This window comes from Eurytemora carolleeae, unplaced genomic scaffold (genome assembly GCF_000591075.1).
Source record: "Eurytemora carolleeae unplaced genomic scaffold, Eaff_2.0 scaffold119, whole genome shotgun sequence".
NCBI lineage: Eukaryota > Metazoa > Arthropoda > Copepoda > Calanoida > Temoridae > Eurytemora > Eurytemora carolleeae.
The window spans coordinates 385,102-402,484 of NW_019396072.1; the positions used below are offsets into that span (position 1 = coordinate 385,102).

At 35.8% G+C, this 17,383-nt stretch overlaps 2 protein-coding genes and 1 long non-coding RNA gene across 6 annotated transcripts; 2 read left to right on the forward strand and 1 right to left on the reverse strand.

The window, feature by feature from the left end:
• Positions 1 to 657: 657 nt before the first annotated feature.
• On the reverse strand, positions 658 to 1,717 carry LOC111712773 (uncharacterized). Its single transcript, XR_002767536.1, has 2 exons — positions 1,043 to 1,717; positions 658 to 730 (listed from the first exon to the last, which is right to left on the reverse strand). It is a non-coding gene; the product is annotated as an uncharacterized LOC111712773 (long non-coding RNA).
• A 382-nt stretch (positions 1,718 to 2,099) lies between these two features.
• On the forward strand, positions 2,100 to 10,635 carry LOC111712756 (uncharacterized). 4 transcript variants are annotated; one of them, XR_002767534.1, is made up of 9 exons: positions 2,100 to 2,856; positions 3,862 to 3,975; positions 5,421 to 5,501; positions 6,406 to 6,555; positions 7,184 to 7,516; positions 7,808 to 8,167; positions 8,854 to 9,045; positions 9,384 to 10,070; positions 10,530 to 10,635. XR_002767534.1 is itself a non-coding variant. In XM_023487479.1 (8 exons), exons 1-8 carry the CDS (start codon positions 2,338 to 2,340, stop codon positions 9,822 to 9,824), a joined length of 2,190 nt encoding a protein of 729 aa, XP_023343247.1. In that variant the 5' UTR covers positions 2,100 to 2,337; the 3' UTR covers positions 9,825 to 10,635. The 4 variants fall into 4 exon arrangements, 1 of the variants encoding a protein (XP_023343247.1); XR_002767533.1 differs by having other exon boundaries at positions 9,384 to 10,034; positions 10,492 to 10,635; XR_002767535.1 differs by having other exon boundaries at positions 9,384 to 10,034.
• Positions 10,636 to 13,413: 2,778 nt separating this feature from the next.
• Positions 13,414 to 16,417, forward strand: LOC111712737 (catenin alpha). Its single transcript, XM_023487445.1, has one exon. The coding sequence runs from the start codon at positions 13,434 to 13,436 to the stop codon at positions 16,188 to 16,190; it is 2,757 nt and encodes a 918-aa protein (XP_023343213.1). The 5' UTR covers positions 13,414 to 13,433; the 3' UTR covers positions 16,191 to 16,417.
• The last annotated feature ends 966 nt before the right edge of the window (positions 16,418 to 17,383 follow it).

Here is a 17,383-nt window from a genome sequence, read left to right on the forward strand (position 1 = left end):
ATTCCAGTCCAAGTTTTGTCCCAGTTTATGATATCATTTTATTCTTACATCTGTCCCAGTCCAAGGTTGGTCCCAGTCTATCATATCCATTATCCTATCAATTCGTCCCAGTCCAAGGTTGGCTCTAGTTTATCATATCCATTATCCTATCAATTTTTCCCAGTCCAAGGTTTGCCTTTGTTAATCATATCCATTATCCTATCTATTCGTCCCAGTCCAAGGTTGGCTCTAGTTTATCATATCCATTATCCTATTCATTCGTCCCAGTCCAAAGTTGGCCCTTGTTTATCATATCCATTATCCTATCTATTCGTCCCAGTCCAAGGTTGGCTCTAGTTTATCATATCCATTATCCTATTCCTTCGTCCCAGTCCAAGGTTGGCTCTAGTTTATCATATCCATTATCCTATCAATTCGTCCCAGTCTAAGGTTGGCCATAGTTTATCATATCCATTATCCTATGAATTCGTCCCAGTCCAAGATTGCTCACCAGTTTATGAAATCCATTATCCGATCAATTCGTCCCAGTCCGAGGTTGGACCTAGTTTATCATATCCATTATCCTATCCATTTGTTCCAGTCCAAGGTTGGTCCCAGTTTATCATATTCTTTTTCTATCAATTCTTCCCAGTCTAAGATTGTCTCACAGTCTAAAGGTCTAGCATTCTTTATTTATTTTTTATTCTAGTATATAATATCCTCTATTCTTTTAATCCGTTCTACTCAAGTCCTAGATTAGTCCAAGTTTATGATATCCTTTTAATCTATTTTTTGTTTAGTTTTAAACTAAATAATTTTGAACAAGTGTATACAGGGTTACTCACAAAGGATGAGACTTCAGAGACGATTATACGGAATCAATACTGTCTGTTTCCTTATATTCATGGATGCGGGGATGCAGTTGTAAGACTTTGTTTAAGAAGAACATTTAATTTAACCATAAAATTCGCATTTTGAAAGAGTTTTAAGTCGTCTTTACAGTCTCATTCTTTGTAGGTAAACACTTTATTCTATGAATCCCTAATTTTATATTTTTTCAAACCTTTGTATTAAATTTTTACTCTTTAGTTGATACATCCGAAACATTGTTCCGTATCTACGCTTTCTCTTCATTCTCTGTCTAGATCGTGATTCTTAAAAACTTGTTTTGTATCATTTGTACTTTAAACAAATTGAGTAACATAAATTTTACTTTATTACTTACACTGGAGTCGTTCAATTTTTATTTGACAATTCAAATTATAGATCTTCAAAATTAAAATATTTTAACACGTTTTATCGAAATCCTTTACAAGAGTTAAGCATAATCCTTGATGTGGGTCACCCTGGTTTGTATAAAATATCCTAATAATCTAATAAAGTCTCTATCAGCTTAGAACTTAAACGATACTTGATCTCTCTCCACGAAGAAAATAATGTTCTAAATCAATGATTTATTCAACCTGAAACATGCTTTGATTTATTTATCCAAGAGCAGGATCAAATTTCATTGCTAAGGTAAATTCAACGTGTATATTAATGCAGGAGGAGCACAGATGTTTATATTTCAGTCTACATATTCTTCACAGTTTATTTAACATATGTTTGTTCAAATATTCGTCAGAGAATAGTTTATATGATTCGGAATCGAGATAAAAATGTTATTATTGTAGAGATAGTGCTAATGTGGGACTCGGATCAATAAATCGATCCTTGGCTCAGGGTTCCTGGCGGAGCAGGTGCAGGTTCTGAACTGATCTCAGTTCCGTATCAGCCTTCGGAGCTTTCTCGTTCTTTCTACAGAGCTTTCAGTTACTTTAAATCCCGCAGGCTTTCTAAATTAAATAACATTGAGCTTTCTTTTCAGCCTCCGACTTTCCCTTGATTTCCCCCAAGTTTTATCAATATCCCCCCCCCTCTCCCTGATTCCCCCGGACTCCGACCAATAAACAATCCTTCCAACAGATTTCGTCCAATCCTGGTCCCAGAATCTAGGCCGGGTGTTGGTTCTGCTCTACCATCGATCCAATATCCTGCCATCTTATTCATCCTCAGTGCATCAACTTATTCATCTGGTTAATCCTACTCAGTGCATATATAGTTACTGTCCTACAGATAAACAAGCCTCTATTTATCCAGACAAAGTAAATCTAACTCAGTAAAACTCTACTGCAACTGGAAAGCTTGAAATCTTAGAAAGCTGGAAAGTTCATAATTGTGAGCTGGGGAAAGTAGTTCGCGCTCTCTTCTAGAGAGAAAGGTGCGAAATCACAACAAGTCTGTGGAAAAAATGTAAACTCTGAAAAGTTTAGAAATAAATTAAAGTGAAACCCAGCATAGGAGAAGGTGGAGTTAATAATGGAGGACGAGGAGAATTCTCAGGGTACTGAAACTCATGTTTACAGGGTAGAGGAGTTCAATACAGACCTTAGTTCTCCGTCTAGATCTGGCAGTAATATAAACAAACAATCCCATATTATAGTTTCATCCAACGGGAATATTATTCCTGTATCTTCTCATGTTATTGTTACATCGGGGGGACAATTTACTCTTTCAAATAACAAATCTATAGATCTCATTGGAGAAGAGTTTGTCTCCAAGCTTAAGTCTGAACCTGAGCAGGAGGAAGATAAAAGATCTCCAGTAGTGATGAGTATTGCTTCTATGAACACAGAAACCAACACAGTGAGTGCCGGAGGAGAGCAGAGTCATCTTGTCTACTGTAACCTGAATGATCTAGATCTCTCCGGGTCTGGAGAAACATACAGTCTTGCTTCCCTTCACAGTCTGGCGGAGGCAAGCAGCACGGTTCAGCAGCAGGAGAGGAATTCATACTCTAACGTCTCTACAATCCTTCTTCAGGGTGGAATACTCCAGGTACAGTTTAATACTACATTCACTATCAAATCAAAACAAATAACTATTTGTATTTTTTTTACTAGTATTAAGCTTAGACTTTTGTTTAATTCAACAAATTGCAAATTGTCCGTGAAAAAGCCTGTCTAATATGCATTTAAGACGACATTTAGGTCAGTGCACACGTATCTTTTAGAATGCCGCGGACTATGATGTACCTTTTGTTGTTTTTCGAAGGAGTATACTAAAAAACATAAATCTCTTAAGTTATTGTAACATAGTTTCCGACAGGTAGGAACTAACTATTTTGTCTAAATAAAATATAAAATTGAGATAGTTCAATGTTTTTGGTTATTGTTATTTTATTTTTGATTTAATTGTAAATAAGGCGCGCGCATACATACACAGTGCACAAGATCAAATACAGATGTATTCCTTCCGCCATACCCCTGATGCTATTATACTTTTTTTGGTAAATCTCATCGTCGTTTAATATTTTTTTAAAACCATTACATAATACTTATTCAAGAAATGAACTGTCACTTCTGTGTTTTGAATATAGGAATCAAGCACTGATCTCCATCTTATTCAGATCTAAGAATTAATATAATCCCTCATCGATATCCTTTAATGTTAATACCCAGCAAGGGATTACTATTTGTTAATACCCAGCAAGGGATTACTATTGTTGAAGGATCAAGCAATGATCCACCTCAAAGTTGAAAGTGCGGAATTTCCCAGAGAATGAAGAAGGTTGGTCATGTGGTCGCAGCGCCCGTCCCCTAGCCTATCCTAGAAGCGACGCTCGGCCCCCTTGCCTGTCCTAGCCGCAGCGCTCGGCCTCCCCCCTAGCCTGTCCCAGCCGGGGGGGGGGGTCCAAAAATCGTTCTTTAGAACGACCCAAAAGTGCCCACATTGGATATGAAGATCAAGCTTTCAGGATTAGTGATACTCCGCAGAAAATTTTTGATCACAGGATTCTTCAGATATTGAATGGTTCGGTCTAATTTTGAAATTTGTTTTCAGTTGAAGGGAGAGGGTGGAGGGGGACTGGTTTCTGGTTCTGGTCAAGATCAGATTTTAATGACAGTCGATTCTAAGTTTGGGAGCCCGCAAGACAGGATGGTTCCATCTACTCAGGTACCATTTAAGCTATTTCATATTAAACCAGAAATTCATACTTTTATCCCAGTGTGAGCAACATTATTAGCCTTGATCTTCCCTGATTTTTAGCTTTTTCGTCGTGAAAATTTACTTTTCTTGTTTTACGCTCGTAATGAAATATCTTTAAAATAAAAAAGTCTTGAAAACACTCGGAAAATTCCCGGTGAAGTTGGTAGTTCTCTTTGGTATGGTATTTAAAGGGTTTAATCAGTGAGATGGGGGAATTAAATGATTTTTAGAGGAAAATAATTAAGCTTTTGTATCATAAAGGAATACAAAATAGCATTTTGATGTTCAATGTTTAATTTTCCCCCATATCATCAAAAAGATAATTTATTCTTCAAATTTTATACCCCTGGATTAAGCCTGATTGTAAATTATATACCCCTGGATTGAGCCTGAAAGTAAATTATATACCCCTGGATTAAGCCTGAATGTAAATTATTTCCCCTGGATTGAGCCTGAAAGTAAATTATATACCCCTGGATTGAGCCTGAATGTAAATTATATACCCCTGGATTGAGCCTGAATGTAAATTATATACCCCTGGATTGAGCCTGAAAGTAAATTATATACCCCTGGATTGAGCCTGAAAGTAAATTATATACCCCTGTATTGAGCCTGAATGTAAATTATATACCCCTAGATTGAGCCTGAATGTAAATTATATACCCCTGGATTGAGCCTGAATGTAAATTATATACCCCTGGATTGAGCCTGAATGTAAATTAAATACCCCTGGATTGAGCCTGAATGTAAATTATATACCCCTGGATTGAGCCAGAATGTAAATTATATACCCCTGGTTTAAGCCTGAGTGTAAATTATACACCCCTGGATTAAGCCTGAATGTAAATTATATACCCCTGGATTAAGCCTGAATGCAAATTATATACCCCTGGATTAAGCCTGAATGTAAATTATACACCCCTGGATTAAGACTGAATGTAAATTATATACCCCTGAATTAAGCCTGAATGTAAATTATACACCCCTGGATTAAGCCTGAATGTAAATTATATACCCCTGGATTAAGCCTGAATGTAAATTATACACCCCTGGATTAAGCCTGAATTTAAATTATATACCCCTGGATTAAGCCTGAATGTAAATTATATACCCCTGGATTAAGCCTGAATGTAAATTATGCACCCCTGGATTAAGCCTGAATGTAAATTATATACCCCTGGATTAAGCCTGAGTGTAAATTATGCACCCTTGGATTAAGCCTGAATGTAAATTATATACCCCTGGTTTAAGCCTGAGTGTATATTATATACCCCTGGATTAAGCCTGAGTGTAAATTTTATACCCCTGGATTAAGCCTAAATGATACTACTTGATCACCGAAAAAAGTAATCTAGAATCATGAATTTTGTTGAGTTTGCCATTAAAAAATTATTTCTCATTTATTTTATCAGATTGTTACTGTTGGAGATAGTACACAGCACACCCGACCTCAGGATGCTATTGCAAGTATTCTGGCGAGCATGAACTCTCAGGTTAGGCGGGAATTCAGTCTCTTTATATAAAGTTAGAAAGTAAACTAAATAAGAAAGATTATAAATCTGTGTTACAACATTTTGGCGAATCTTGTTTATATAAAAGTAGCATAATTTGATTTTTTTCTGATTTAAAAGGGGGGAAATTGATGGATTGGTTGAAAATTAAATAATGTTTATGAGCTGGCATGATCGCGATTTGTGGATGTAAGAACTATTTTAATTAGAAAAAAAGTATATAATTTTAAATCTTATTATTTCAATTTTTAAAAGCTGTGTATATTTTTTGTTTAAATAACCATCATTGGCTTATATTTTTTTTTCAAGTTCTGTCATATTTTTGTTTTTGGAATTTGATAAAAGTTTTTTGTTTGTTTAATTTTACCCTAAAACTTATACAGTGTACATTCAGGGTTGTTAATTGTTTTGGTTCGTTTTTTAAAAACTTTTCATCAAACTTCCAACTGTTTTCTGTTAAACTTAGCTTTTTTAAACTTTGCAATACTTTAATCCTAAGAAGAAGCATACAGGGAAAAATGGTTCGTTTAGGACTAGGTTTGTTTTTTGTATAAACTTACTCTCAGGGTAAAAATTTGGCATGTGTAAGAAATTCAAATGTTGAGGTTAAGCATTTTTTAAGGTTGTGAAAATTCTATGATTTTTTGTGGAAAAACTTTCAAACCCGAATCAAAACGATTTATCAGCTGAGTTAATATGAAAATCAACCATGAAATTATATCATTTATTGAATACACTATAGCGCAAATATCTCATTCATAATATTTGCAACATTTGGGACAGCGAAAAACAACAAATAAATTAGAAAATGACGAACTATCCCTAACAATTATGAATGAATTGCTCTTGGGTTTACATATTTAATTATATAATATTGATAATTTAGGGACTAGAGACAACTGTGAGCTCCGGGAACCCTGTAGATTACAGCACAGCTGTTTCCGAGGTTGATGAGGTCGTTACCCTGGATCAACAACATTTCGAGGACAGGAGGGAGGTCCTTCCCCTCAACCTCGCTACTACTAGTCCGTCGCAGGTATATATTTTTGAAATGGGTAAAGTTAAAGCTGATTTTAAAACCAATAATTATTAAAATCTATTTATTGTTCAAAATGCATACATTAAATGCTAGCATATTAATCCAGACTTGAAATCATATATATGAATAATTGTAAAAAAAGTACAAACAAGGTCACCTCAAATATTCACTGAAAGTGTCAAACATTATATTCAAACCGCGAAAAAAAACTGAAAACATGACGAAAAAGACTAGAAGCATTTAATCTTCTAATCTAGCTTTAAAATTCAAATATTCCAATAATGGCGAAGTTATGAAAAAGCCCCCCCCCACCACCACCATGTATACGACACTGAAGGAACTACTGATCTATGTATTTTATTGGCATGGATTTTTAACAATAATTACTTTTTTAACTTTCAAGTATTTGCTTTCGTTTTTGTAAATTTTTACTAAAAATATTTTACACTTAGAGTTTCATCGCATAAATCGCCTTCACAATCACAAAGTAAAGAAGGAAGAGTTAAAAAATGTTAAAAGCGATGGGGGAATATTTTATTTTAATGGAGGATGAAGACATATGGGCCGGTAGGGTAAATATCAAAAAAGTTAAAATTAATAAATTATTAATTAAAACTTTTTTCAGGGAACTTTTATTCAAACATCACAAGGACTTCAGTTACACGGGATAAAGAAGATCGGACAGTCGACACCTGGAGGTCTAGTCACCAAAAAAGTAATCATCGCAACTATAAATGGGACCCAAAGAATACTAACCCCTGTCTCAAGTCCGCAGATTATATCTATGAAACCCACTTCTCGATTCTTGTCGGATGGAACACTAGTGAACGGTTCGAGTCCTATCATGATTCAGAAACCAGGTTTACAGTTTCACAAACCTAAACAGTATAGTCCTCCCATCCTATCCTCCAGATCTACAGACAATAAAACATGCTTGTGGAAATTCGAGAACGGACAGGTGAATATATAAATATTTGTTATTTTCACTTTAGTTCTTTTAATTTTTCATTGATTTCTACATTTTTGTACGGACTTTACTTATTAATTTATTCTTATGGACTACATATCCTTTTTCTTAAAAAGTACCTCAAGCGTTTTGAAGAAAAAAATGAATTGGTGGGTATCTACCCCCTCCCCTTTCTACTGTAAAATGTAAACTTATTAACAAACTAGTTCAGCATTATTCTGCAATTTCTTGCAGATCTCATCCTCGTATAATCATCGTATTAACTAATAAATGTCTTGTTAGGTGTGTGGAAAAGTATTTACGAAAACCTACAACCTAACAGTGCACATGAGAATGCACCAGGATATCAGGCCTTTCCCGTGTTCGATCTGTGAACAAACATTTAGACAAAAGGCACACTTGCAACGCCACGAGGCAACTCATGGTATTGATTCTACGGCTAACAGAAAAAGACGAAAGCGTCCAATGATAGACGATTTTAACGATATAAACAGAAGAGCAGATAATGAAAGTGACGAAGATATGTATCGGTCTTTTGGTGAGGTTAAACGGAAGTTTTCCGTCGGAACCATGAAGAATGAGGAGGAGGAGGAGGATGAGATGGATGTTGATCCAATGATTGAACCCATCGACGGATCTCAGGTAGATAAAACATATGGTAATGGGGTCAGAAGGAGAGACGATTATTCTTAGTTGCATAAACCTATGGAACTGGATTTTTATTTATTGTTTGTTGGTCCGGGGTAGGGGGATGATAGATTTTAAGTCCTTTGCAAATCTTGAAAAATATTTTTCCTAAGGGGAATTGTTTAGATGATGCTCAGAACAATAAAGGAATTAAGTCTTTTTCACAAACTATAATAATAATAATAGCAATAGTTTTTTTTTGTCAACATAATATATTTATATCTTTGCGCAACACAATGTCAAATGTCAAACTATAAATTCTGTCGGATAATTAAAATAATCTAAGTTTGAAATATCTAAGATGTACACCATGAGGTTGCAAAGATATAGGGATACAAAATTTGAGTTTGTGGCTTCGACTCAATTTCTTTGAAAGCTTGATCAGGAAACAAAAGAATAATCAATTAAAACTAGGCTTCCGTCTTCGATTTTAACTTTTAATTGTTGCTCTTTTATCAATTTTTTCAATTCAAATCATCCATAAACCTTCCCTGGGATCATGTAATGTATCGAAAAAAATGGGCCCGATCGGTTCACCCGTTTTGACGTTTATCGGTTACAAACAAGCAGAAAAGCAAAGTATAAATATAGAAGAAATTTCCTTCCTTTTCTTCCTTACCTAGTATTCTCTTCCTGTTCAGATTGAAAGGAAGCAGGTCTGCCCGGTGAATGTCGGAACAAACACCGAGGTGACACGGCATGATGTATCTGATGAGATAGAGGAGAGTAATCTAGAACCTGTTAGATACCGACCCAACCCGGCCAGTCGGGGAGTAGAACAAGGAGTTCAGTATAGTGAGGAGGATCTTATTTTACCAGACTCAGGATACCAGGTACACCTACACGTACACCTACACCAGGTTTTAATTAAACTTGCAACAAGATTAAACCCAACCCTATACCAGGATTCAAATCCTACTCTTTACCCAACTGTACAACAGAACTTAAACCCAAATATACAACAGAAATTAAACCCCAACTGTACAACAGAACTCAAACCCCAAATGTACAACAGAACTCAAACCCCAAATGTACAACAGAACTTAAACCCCAAATGTACAACAGAACTCAAACCCAAAATGTACAACAGAACTTAAACCCCAAATGTACAACAGAACTTAAACCCCAAATGTACAACAGAACGTTTTTTTTTTATAAATAAATATTTCAGGAGATGGAGATGAAGTACTCTAGATCTGAAGAGACTCTAGAGAAACAGGAGATTCGTTATATCCATCCTTCTAAATCTGTTTTGAAAACGGAGGACGGAGTTGTGGAGGTCGGAGAGGACGAGGTCTATTCTAGTCAACAGGTTTACTCAGTTCAACAAGGAGAGCTTGAAGAAACCCAGCTCATCACACAAACCTCAGACGGATCCTACATAGATACTTCAGGGAACCAGATAGTGATGTCCCAGGATGGAGAACTCGTCGGTTTTGTTCCTGTTGAGGGGGATCAGAGTCAGGTTGTAAATATCAGCACAACCACAAACGAGCACGGGCAGCAGGTTGTGATCATTGAGAACCTTCATCATCATAGTCCTGAGCTACAGAGGGAGATCATGAACGCTCTTATTTCAGACAGTAGTCTTGTTCCTCTCACTAATTCATAAACAGATCTGAGTTCTCTCACATAGTTATTTATTTCGACTCTAGAGTTGAACTATTAGACCCAATCTAAAAATGAATTAAAGAACATTTGATGAATTCAAAGTGTTTAGAAGCTAAACCAAGAAATCTATGTTTTACATTTTTGCCAAATTGACTGATTTAAAGTGACATTGTTTTGTTTTGTTAATTCAAGTCCTAGAACAATTGTTAAGGTTTGTCTTTCTTATTGTTATTTTTCGTTGTTTCAGGTTCAGGTCTATTTACTTACCTAAGCTAGGTACGAGGCCCTTGTACTTGCCTAGAATAGGTACGAGGCCCTTGTACTTGCCTAGAATAGGTCCAGGGTTCCTGTACTTACCTAGGATTGGTTCAGGGTTCCTGTACTTACCTAGGATAGATCCAAGGTTCCTTTACTTACATAGGATAGGTTCATGATCCATGACTTTCTGAAACATACAGGGTTACCTACAAAGAATAAGACTATAAAGACGACCTAAAACTTTTGAAATATTTCGATCCCAAGGTTAAATCAAGCTTTCTGCATTGAGTATAGTTTTTAATGGCTTACTCAATTATTTTGCAAAGAAAGAACCAAGTGTACGGTTGCCGGGAATCATAAATGTAAGAAACTGACAGTATATTCGTCTCATGAAGTCTCATTCTTTGTAGGTATTATGTAACCCTGTATATTTACTAATTTAAAAAAGGGTCTCTCTTACTTAACGCTAGTTTCGCCTTTATGGACGTGCGTCCAGCATGCCTAGAAAATTATTATATGTTCAAAATATATTTAATATTATGAAATCATAAAAATATTGTTTATTTTGATCAAAACGATAGTAGGGGTGTGACATTTTGTGACATTTTTCAGAAATTTTACAAAAGCAAAATTGTACTTAAAATTCTTACAGGCATGTTTTAAAAATGAAATGTTAACATTAACTCAGAAATGGCTCCTTGAAATGGCTCCTTGAAATGGGTCCTTGAAATGGGTAGTAATGATAAAAAATGTATTAAAAAACACTGATACAAATGAAAATTAAAATTTTAAACAGATATTCAATATATATAGGTATTTTTTCCCAAATTAAAATCAAATAACAGAATGTAAAATTATTACAAATTGACCGATTTAAAGCTTAAAACACATTTTTAGAGTACTATAACAATTTAGTTAGAGAAAAAAAATTTTTTGACCATAGCCCGCCCATTTTTTAATATTTTTGAACTCCGGTTTTCACGCAGTATTTATTGGTTTGGTACCCATTTCAAAATGCTATTAAATATTTAATTTTCACTCGCACTAGTGATTTTTTTTACATTTTTCATCTTTAAACCTTGTACAAAATGCATTTTTAATATTATGCCTTAAAATACAAGAAGAATACAATTTTGCTTCTCAAAATTAAGAAAAATTTCACAAAATTGCACAACGATAGCTATCGTGATAAAATATCGAGAAAAACTGGATTGTATGAGGAATTTTGTAGGATATAAGAGAAGTAAAGGGGATCCCTTACTGGTAAACAAGGGACTTTTACGGATTATGGAGAGACGACGAAAGATAGTCTCAAAGTACAGAGTGTCCCACGAAACATGAAAGTTGGTAAATAGTTTAGAATGTCTTCTTCCATAATTTGTGAAGGTGTTTAATACCAAAGACAATAATAAAAATATTACATAGGAGAGTCATATTATAGTAAAATTAACTTCAAAGTAAAATATATTTAAGGAAAAGTTGTTTAAAACGCCTTTAATACCTAATACAGTGTATGGAAGACGACACAAGGAACTATTTACCAAGGTGGTGTATTTTTCGACCTACAAACAGCTGACGTAGGTCCGATATTGCAGTAGGTCGTAAAGTTAGTAGGTCGGAAGTTCAGTAGGGGAGATATTGCGCATAGACGATGTAACATTACCTTTACGAACTGTCATGTTTATGTACTTTATATAACTATAAGCCAGGGACCACATGGAACGACGCTTAGAAACACATAAAAAAGATAATTTCCATTAAAATGGGGAAAATAAGACATTAGAACTAAGAAGAACATATTCAACAAATTGACTCATATTGTTCAATTTACAACTGTTGGAAGTATAAGTTTTTTAAAAACCCAAGAACATGGCATAGGATATTTTAAAAATCGATTTGCATTGAACACTGAGCCAAATCTGTATGCAACAACTGAAAAATTCGTTTTTTTCGACTTCAACCCTTTGTAAAAAGCACTTTTACTATGAAATTTTTTTACACGGGAGGGCTAGTCCCACCTGTACCCCCCCCCCCCCCGCTGACAAAAGTGCTAGTTACGCCCCTGTTTAAACATTCAGGGGAGTAAATGAAGATTCTGTAGGGGGTTAAATTTTTAAATTCGAAAAATATCATGATGTATATCAATTTATTGGTTTTAATTGGGTTTGATTTGCATTTTCTACTCATTTCTGGCATTTACAAACTCCATCAAATAAAGGCTTTATTTCATACCTTTCAGCTTTCACCAATTGTTTTATATCCTTCAAATTATAGTCATTCATTTTACATTAACTACAAAGATCTGTAAAAAAAAATGAATTTATTTTAAATAAGATAAAAATTAATATTTATACTCTAAGAGAGGAAAAAGATGTTACTTTTTAAAATCTTTACAAAAGCTACTTTGCAAATTTCTAATTTCTAAAATTTTCTTGTCGTCAATGTAGTATGTTAAGATCTAAAATAAATCTAATATGGAATTGACATTTAGAAGTAAAAATGTATTTTTCATTGCCCATACCCTTTTTTCTAATAAAAAAACATCTAATTGTAATGACATTGACTATTACTTTAGAATTTAGAATCATTTAGTTAATATGTTGACTTAAAATTTAAAATATCTGATTCCGACGTATCTGCACAATGCACATTTTAATTGTTTTCGTGCAAATTAAAAAGATATTCAATTTTAAAATCAAATTTTTAAATTCTAGGGGGGGGTAAACAACCCCATACAACCCCCCTTATTTACGCCGCTGCATTGTAAACATTCCAATTGTTCTACCGAGTTTCCCAATAAATAAGGCAAATAAGTACAGGGGTTAATGAGTTATGATCGGACATACAGACAAAGGTGACTACTATTGTAGTTTCCACGGGCCATTATGAGCAGTGTTACGTGTGGCTCGTTAAACCCACTCTTAGTGATGGATGAAATTATGAAATAACATTCATAGGTCCGATGATGAAACATTTAAAAAAAAATTGGTCGTCTTTGCACGAATTAAATACAGATTTCAGAACGGGGCATACTATCAGGAAGAAAGTTGTTATTAAAAAAATTTCACAAATAATTTTACAACCATTTATATTTTATATACCCCGTTAAGGATTTAAAAGCAGTTAAGCCCTTAATGCCGACGTTAAGGAACTGTCTTTGTTATTTATGGTGACCCTCCAGTTCAATGTGTGCATGCAAAATTCACAACGGTACTCAATATACCCTTTTATCATTTTAAATGTGGAAGATTATTCCAACTTGAAAATTGTATACTAGGACAGACCCGGACTACCCCAGTTTCCATCTTATTACAAATTCACTCAATAGATATCTAAATGCTTTGAATTTCAGATGAATGATTACATAACCCTAGGGATGGGTCGGCACCCCGACCTTACCCTCAAATGGAATCCTCGGAATCTAGAGATTAAAACTAGAAGTGTAGAGAAGAACCTTGAACCGTTGGTTCATCAGGTCACAACCCTCGTCGCTTCCCAGTCTCCTTTCAAGAAAAAGGGGAAATCTAAGCGTGCGCATGTTCTGGTCGCCGCTGTGGAACGCGCGACCGCGAACTTTGTCGAGAAAGGAGAAATGATCGCTCTGGAGAATCCTGATATTAAGAAGGAGATGTTGTCAACTGTTGAAGAGGTTCGGAGAACAGGAGAGGAGATGTCAAGCTCCGCCAAAGAGTTTGCTAATGATCCCTGCAGCAGTGTGAAAAGAGGAAACATGGTGAGGGCAAGTAGAAACCTTCTCTCCTCAGTGACACGGCTTCTTATACTGGCAGATATGATAGATGTGCATTTATTAATGAAGAAGCTGCACAGGGTTGAAGATGATCTTGAATATCTTAAATCAGTTTCCTCCCAGGCAGAGCTGATGGAGGGAATGGATAGATTCGGTAAATCCTCAGCAGATCTGATGACTCAGGCAGCAAAACGTCAATTTGAACTTAAAGATCCTGTCTCAAGAGACGACCTGGCAGCAGCTAGAGCTGTTCTAAAGAAGCATTCGATGATGCTGCTTACAGCCAGCAAAGCATATGTAAGACACCCGGAGTTAGCAGCAGCGAAATCCAATCGTGATTATGTTTTGAGACAAGTCTGTGAAGCGGTGAACACGATAAGCGATGTTGCACAAGGAAAGAATGGATCTATCAACTCATTCGAAGGAACCGGGGAACTAGCCACAGCGTTGGATGATTTTGACGATCGAATTCTAATAAACCCGATTACTTTTGATGAATCGACGGCTCGACCAAGTCTTGAGGAGAGGCTAGAGAGTATTATTAGCGGCGCTGCTCTAATGGCAGACAGCAGTTGCACCAGGGATGAACGGAGAGAGAAAATTGTTGCAGAATGTAACGCTGTAAGACAAGCACTGCAGGATCTACTTTCCGAGTATATGAACAATCCTGGAGTTAAACACAACCCTAGTCTGGACGGAGCAATTGATCTTATGTGCCAAAAAACCAAAGATTTGCGTCGTCAGCTTCGCAAAGCCGTTGTTGATCATGTATCCGATAGTTTTATTGAATCCACGGGTCCCTTGTATGCTCTAGTGGATGCTGCTAGGGAGGGTAAGGAGAGAGATGTTGAGGAACTTAGTTTAATATTTACGGAGCACACCAACAAGCTGGTTGAGGTAGCAAACCTGGCCTGTAGTATGTCGGATAACGAGGAGGGAGTAAAGATGGTTCGTTATGCTGCGCAACAGATACAAAACCTCTGTCCTCAAGTTATAAATGCTGCTAGGATACTGGCTAGCAGGCCGAGAAGTAAGGTTGCCCAGGAGAACATGGATGTATTCAAAGATGCTTGGGAAAGCCAGGTTCGGATCTTAACCGATGCTGTGGACGATATCGTTACCGTCGACGATTTTCTGTCTGTAAGCGAAAATCATATTCTAGAGGATGTAAATAAATGCTGTTTAGCTCTTCAAGAGAAGGATCCTGAAACCCTTGACAGGATTGCTGGAGCAATAAAGGGAAGATCTGGAAGGATTGCTGGAGTCGTGGAGTCGGAGATGGATAACTATGAACCTGGAGTTTACACGGAGCGTGTTCTAGAAGCAGTTCGTCTTTTCCGATCCCAGGTTATTTCAAACTTTTCTACCAAAGTTGAAGACGCTCTCGTTTCCCTCAGCTCACTTCCTGCTCGCCTGGTCGACGAGAATGAGTTTATCGACGCTAGTCGCCTTGTTTATGACGGAGTACGAGAGATTCGACGAGCTGTACTACTGAATCGCGGAGAAGAAGAGATCGATACTGACACTGACTGGGAGGAGGAGGGAGAAATCAGTGAAATCGGAAGTGTCCGACCACAGGTTGAGTCAAGGACCGATTCAGTGATAGATGAGTATCCGGATATATCTGGGATTACTAATGCTCGTGAGGCGATGAAAAAGCTTCCCGAAGAGGAGAGACAAAAGATCGCCCAGCAGGTTGAGGTGTTCAGGGTGGAGAAGAGGGAGTTTGATCGGGAAGTCTCCAAGTGGGATGACAACGGAAACGAAGTCATTGTCCTGGCCAAGCACATGTGTATGATCATGATGGAAATGACAGATTTTACCCGAGGTAAAGGTAACCTGAAAACTACCATGGATGTGATTGAAGCAGCTAAGAAGATATCTGAAGCTGGAACCAAGCTGGATAAATTAGCTCGTCAAATAGCTGATCAGTGTCCTGAGTCAACCACCAAGAAGGATCTTATTGCATACCTTCAAAGGATTGCTCTGTACTGTCACCAGCTGAATATTACAAGCAAGGTTAAAGCTGATGTACAGAACGTCTCCGGAGAATTGATTGTATCCGGGTTGGACTCTGCTACATCTCTGATCCAGGCAGCGAAGAATTTAATGAACGCCGTAGTTCTCACAGTGAAAGCAAGCTATGTAGCAAGCACCAAGTACAGGAAGACAGAACAGTTAGCTGCCAAGGTTCCAATCGTGGTTTGGAAGATGAAAGCTCCGGAGAAGAAACCTCTGGTGAGACTAGAGGCTCCAGAAGAGGTTAAAGCTAAAGTAAGAAAAGGATCTCAGAAGAAGCAGACAAGTCCTCTCAAGATACTCAGTGATTTTGAGGGATTAGAACCAGATGAAAACCTTTAAAATCAACGTAAAGGTTATATTATAAACGCTCTTATTTATATATATTTTTTTTGCATTTCTCGCAATCTCAGTAACTATCTCTCAAAAACAGCCTTCTTTTTAAAATATTTGCAGTTTATGATTTTTAGTGCATTTACATATCCTACAATGTGTCAAAGATCTTAAAAAACGTTTATATTTGAAAAAATTTGTTTAAGACATTTTGATTTATATGTTAAGTTTTATATATATGTTTGCTAAATTCTTTTTTTCGGCATAATGTTGTTACCAATATATTTATTTGCTATTAGGAAAAATTTAGTTTCATGAAAATGTGAAGATCGAGTCTAAATTTTGCTTTAGAAAGTCGTGCTTTTTTCTCCAAGCTTGATAAATAGAAAGTCGTGTTTTTTTCTCCAAGCTTGATTAATCGCTGATTATCTATAGGTATTACATTGATCAATTACTCTTGATTAATCGCTGATTATCTATAGGTATTACATTTATCTATTACTCTTGAGTAATCGCTGATTATCTTTAGGTATTACATTGATCAATTACTCTTGATTAATCGCTGATTATCTTCAGGTATTACATTGATCAATTACTCTTGACTAATCGCTGATTATAGGTATTACATTGATCAATTACTCTTGATTAATCGCTGAATAGGTATTAATTTGATCAATTATTCTTGATTAATCGCTGATTATAGGTATTACATTGATCAATTACTCTTGATTAATCGCTGATTATAGGTATTACATTAATCAATTACTCTTGAATTTTCGCTGATAATCTATAGGTATTACATTGATCAATTACTCTTGCTTAATCGCTGATTATAGGTATTACATTGATCATTTACTCTTGATTAATCGCTGATTATAGGTATTACATTGATCAATTACTCTTGATTAATCGCTGATTATAGGTATCACATTGATCAATTACTCGTTAAGACTTACTAGGTTGTGCTAAACGTAAATTTTATATCCTAATTTATATAAAAAAAAAAAAAACATTATACTTAACTCCATTTTTGACTTATTTATTTTTAAAGATCTCAAACGTACACAGAGTAGACCCCTTTTTGCGTTTTATTTCAAGTATTTTTTTTTATTAGCTACCTGCTGAAACTTGTTTAAACTTTTCTCTCGGATTTTATTTGGAAATTACCGCTGGTAATGTACAAAATTGAAAGAACGGGGGGG

Coding starts and splice junctions, on each gene's coding strand:
- LOC111712756 (XM_023487479.1), top strand. CDS start 2,338: ATGGAGGACGAGGAGAATTCTCAGGGTACTGAAACTCATGTTTACAGG. Junction 5,502..6,405: donor TGGCGAGCATGAACTCTCAG/GTTAGGCGGGAA, acceptor TTGATAATTTAG/GGACTAGAGACAACTGTGAG. Junction 7,517..7,807: donor GGAAATTCGAGAACGGACAG/GTGAATATATAA, acceptor ATGTCTTGTTAG/GTGTGTGGAAAAGTATTTAC.
- LOC111712737 (XM_023487445.1), top strand. CDS start 13,434: ATGAATGATTACATAACCCTAGGGATGGGTCGGCACCCCGACCTTACC.